The sequence below is a fragment of the Portunus trituberculatus genome, chromosome 39 (genome assembly GCF_017591435.1).
Source record: "Portunus trituberculatus isolate SZX2019 chromosome 39, ASM1759143v1, whole genome shotgun sequence".
NCBI classification, from domain to species: Eukaryota; Metazoa; Arthropoda; class Malacostraca; order Decapoda; family Portunidae; genus Portunus; species Portunus trituberculatus.
This window is the reverse complement of record NC_059293.1, coordinates 5,945,949-5,950,948: the sequence shown is the minus strand read 5'-3', so window position 1 is coordinate 5,950,948 and position 5,000 is coordinate 5,945,949. Positions and strand designations below refer to the sequence as shown.

Genomic DNA, 5,000 nt, shown 5'->3' with positions numbered 1-5,000 from the left:
TATATATATATATATATATATATATATATATATATATATATATATATATATATATATATATATATATATATATATATATATATATATATATATATATATATATATATATAGATAGATAGATAGATAGATAGATAGATAGATAGATAGATAGATAGATAGATATATACAGTTTATGCAGGAGGGACAGCTGGCCATGGGCAACAAAATATGATGAAAAAGGCCTACTGTGTTGCCAGTTCCCTAAAAGATATGTCAGTTAACAATAATTCAGAGACAAATGTCTTCGCACCTCTCTCTTAAAAGAAGTGAAGTCGTAGGAAGATGGAAATACAAAAGCAGGTAGTGAGTTCTAGAGTATACCAGTGAAAGGTGTAAATGATTCAGAAGTCAGCCAGTCAGAGGAGGGGAGTTGATAAGACAAAAAGCTTTTGATTCCACCCTATCTAATAAAACTATATGAGTGGAAGCCCCCAAACATGGGAAGAGTACTCCATGCAAGGACGGATAAGGCTCTTGTATAGAGTTAGCAGTTGGAGGGGCGAGAAAAACTGGCGGAGACGCCGCAGAAAGCCTAACTTTATGGAAGTTATTTTAGCAAGATATGAGATGTGAAGTTTCCAGTTAAGATTATGAGTAAAGGACAGACCGAGGATATTCATTGTGGAAGAGGGGGACAGTTGAGTGTCATTGGAAGGTTGTGTTGAATTGACAGCTGAAGAAATTCAGTTTTTGAGGCACTGAAGATTGCTAAGTTTTCTCTGCCCCAATTAGAAATCTTATATAGAAAGATCAGAAGTCAGGTGTTCTATGGCGTCCCTGCGTGATCTGTTGATTTCCTGAAGGGTTGGTGGGGGTGAGAAAACTGGTGCAGACGCCTCAAAACGCCCAACTTCATATAAGCTATTTTACCAAGAGATGAAATTTCCAGTTTAGATTATAAGTTAAGAACAGATAGAGGATATTTATCGTAGAATTGGGGAGAAGTTGAGTCTCATTGAAGAAGAGAGAATAATTATTGTCTGTAAGGTTGTGTCGAGTTGGTAGATGGAGGAATAAAGTTTTAAGGCGTTGAATACTACTAAGTTTTCTCTGCCCCAATCAAAAATCTTAAAAAGATCATGCAATTTCTGAACGATTTTTTTCGTAAAATTTGTTGTTATCATATTTTGTTACTTTCGGTCTATGATGAGGTTAACAGAAAATACTTCTCCTTTTTTATTCCTTATTTATGTTTTTTTTCATATCTTTTAATTCGTTATCCGTCATTAACTTTCTCTTTCACCACTTTTCTCTTTTTCTCTTTCTCTTCCGTTTCCTCATGCCTAGCTTTGTTTTACAGCATGCTACTACGAAGAAGGTGCCGCTTTGTGCAGAAACCAGAGCCTGTTTTTCTTCAATCAGTCATGTTTATCCCTGGAAGATTACTGTAGCCTGGCAGACTTGATACCATTTAACGAGACTCACTGCCAGAACTTTGTCAACACTTCCTTAACGTCTACTGAGAAAGTAACCACAAAGATTTCGGCAAGTGAGGACTTCTTTAGGTAAGTCAAAGGAACGAGAAATGTACTTTATTATATAAGTGTGTGTGTGTGTGTGTGTGTGTGTGTGTTTGCATATTTGTGTGTGTGTGTGTGTGTGTGTGTGTGTGTGTGTGTGTAATTCACTGTTTGATCTGCTGCAGTCTCTGACGAGACAGCCAGACGTTACCCTACAGAACGAGCTCAGAGCTCATTATTTCCGATCTTCGGATAGGTCTGAGACCAGGCACACACCACACACCGGGACAACAAGGTCACAACTCTTCGATTTACATCCCGTACCTACTCACTGTTAGGTGAACAGGGGCTACACGTGAAAGGAGACACACCCAAATATCTCCACCCGGCCGGGGAATCGAACCCCAGTCATCCGGCTTGTGAAGCCAGCGCTCTAACCACTGAGCTACCGGGCCGTGTGTGTGTGTGTGTGTGTGTGTGTGTGTGTGTGTGTGTGTGTGTGTGTGTGTGTGTGTGTATAGTTGAAAGAGTTTGAATAGGCAATGTACAAACACAGATACATGGGTTCTGGAAACAATTGTAGTTATCCCATCAGGGCAATCAGCTTTCTGAGGGTTAAGGAGAATGAAGGATTTCAATAGATAATATGATGTAGTAAAAGAGAGAAAGGAGAAGGAGAAACAAGCCCTGAATCATCCAATATAGAGTTTCTAGCAAAGATATGAAAGAGAAATTCAGCTTTAGAAATGGAAGAGACGGCAGTGGAGCTATCAGTATTAAATAAAATGGGGAAGATGAAGCAACAAAGCTATTAAAGATGTTTTGGCTAGGTGACGTAACTGTCGAGAGGAATGATACCTCAAAATATTTTGACATTTTCTATTAATAAAAGATTTTTTTTTTTTTTCTTGACACGGAGAAAAGTTTTGGCATGATCTGGGTGGAGATATAAAGTACCTGAGAATCAGTTAATAGAAAGTTCGAGTACCCTTTGTGGTCTACCTCTCCATGATATACGTATATGAGGAAAATAGGTGTTAAAATAAGGTTTAGACGTTTTTTTGTTCGATGAAAACGTGAGGAAAGTACGTCTCCATGCCAAACATTATCACTTCTGTTATGCACTACACACACAGAGACAGGTCTCTGACACAAAAGTAGTAGTAATTCTAAGAAAAATCAGTATAATATTCAGGTCCCCCAACTACCAGAGGAGAAACACCAGAGTCACCTCTACTTTAGGATATCCTGAGGAGGGATCGGATAAATAGGGCAAGATACAAACGTGAAATTGTGATCAGAGGACCCAGCGGAAAAGATAGGATAACAGTATAAGGAGAATGATTACAGGTTAGGAAAAAATAAAGATAATCAAGACGATCTGATATAAAAGTAAGATGTTGCAGAAGTTCCTCTAATTCATGGAGTATAGCAAAGATAAGGGTTAGTTCACCAGGGAGGTCAGTAAAGGAAAAGGAAGCCAAAGGTTGTGGTACATCTTGAATTCTCTAAAGAATGGTAATCGCCGCAAAAAGAAAGAGAGACAATGTGCTACACTTTCGAAGTTTAGAAGTCAAAGAGTTTCTTATAGTTAAAAGCGTTATGTGAGGCGTATAAAACACAAATAAGTTTAGGTAGTTGCTCTGAAGTCTTACCCAGACTATGAAAAACTCGAAAGATTGAAGATTCTCATCTTCTTTAGAATGTCTCCACACCCTTCTCTGTGTATTGAGCACTTTAACGGAGGTGATAGTATCTACGTTGGAGGATTACATTCCTTATTCTTTTTCTCTTCCTAAACCTTCCAGATGATGGTTTAACGCAGCCTGTACTCATGTGATATAATATAGAGGGGTGGTCCACAAAAGGTACTTGAACCTTCCCTCATCTAAATTTCATGCACTTAATTTTTCTTTCCGGAATCATCTATTCTCTAACTAGACAAATTCTCCCTCGTTATTAGTGTCAAAATCTTCTAAGATATAACTCCTATTGACTTCAGACACCTAGCAAAAATAATCTCTAATAACTATACATTTTAATTTTTCCCAACTTTATTTAAATTTGATGGGAGCACAGCCATCTCACATTCTTTTTTTTTTTTTTTCTAAAAGTGAAGTCATCTCTAAAGTCTTTATTTAAAATTTTACCTTGGATGATTCAGAAGCTGTTCCTTCCTCCCTTTCCTCCATCCTCCTCCTATATTTCATGCTAATCATTTAAGATAATCTTTGTATAGTCTTAATAATCGAAGATTTATGAACATGATGGGATCCCTTGTATTGTTCTTCGAAACAGTGCGTTCGTGCTTACAACTTGTCTAGTCAGTCTCTGTCTATAAACATCTATCTTTTCTTATTGATGAAATTTTTCATTTATTTAGCCACTTCCTATAAAATGGTGACCACTCTAATCCCTCCCCTAATGTCCTATTAGTCTCATTTGTGTCAGAATCTGGTGATCTGGCTTTTCTGGGTGAATCTTCGGTATCCTCCTATAAGGATTTTGGTGAAACCTTTTGTTTGATTAAGACATATCAACATCTTTTGATAGAATATAGCAAAAAGAATTGTTTCTGTATTATACTGCAACGGCTTCTCTCTTTCTATTTATGTAGCTTAGAATGAAGTTTCTTTTCTGAATATTCTATTTTTCTTCTTAAATGGTCACTGTTATTTTCTTAGAATGCAATAATATTGAATTCTATCTTGTCACCCACTTTCTTCCTATTATTTTTCAATGATCTAAATCAAGGTACTTATCCACTCCTACGCTGAACATTCTCCATGTCTTTTCATAAATATCTAAACCCTTAGGAAGTAAACAATTTACGCAAGAAAAAACACAGAACATCTGACTTGGGATCTCTATAAAATCTATTATTGAAACAGAGCAAACCAAATACTTTCCAATGCTTCAAAAACTTATTCCTTCCACGTATCATCTCTGAACCAACTTTTAGACGATTATCCCGACTTTTTAAGTGACATTAAATTTTTCTCTTTTTAAACAATGTCTGCTCTGTATTTACAAACTAAACTAAAAACCACATTTCATCTCAAACTAATGCAGTTTTTATGACGTTAGTTGTTATAAGCCGTCTCTTCCAGTTTTTTACTTGTCCCACAACTGCTAATTTTTAGCCCCTTATATATAAGGTTTTTCCTTCCAATATAAAGAAAACACATACAAAAAAAACAAATAAACATTTATAAGTATATCTATCTATCTATCTATTTGTCTGTCTATCTATCTATCTATCTATCTATCTATCTATCTATCTATCTATCTATCTATCTATCTACCTATCTATCTATCTATCTATCTATCTATCTATCTATCTATCTATCTATCTATCTATCTATCTATATATATATATATATATATATATATATATATATATATATATATATATATATATATATATATATATATATATATATATATATATATATATATATATATATATATATATATATATATATATATATATATATATAT

The 5,000-nt window shown here is 35.0% G+C and overlaps 1 protein-coding gene across 1 annotated transcript in view; it reads left to right on the top strand.

The window, feature by feature from the left end:
• The window catches only part of LOC123515576 (sodium- and chloride-dependent glycine transporter 2-like), a 115,263-nt gene that overhangs the window by 90,262 nt on the left and 20,001 nt on the right, over positions 1 to 5,000 (top strand). Inside the window, exons 5-6 of the mRNA XM_045274318.1 lie at positions 1,340 to 1,544; positions 2,056 to 2,113. Coding sequence (XP_045130253.1) covers positions 1,340 to 1,544; positions 2,056 to 2,113 — 263 coding nt within the window. The remainder of the gene's footprint in view (positions 1 to 1,339; positions 1,545 to 2,055; positions 2,114 to 5,000) is intronic.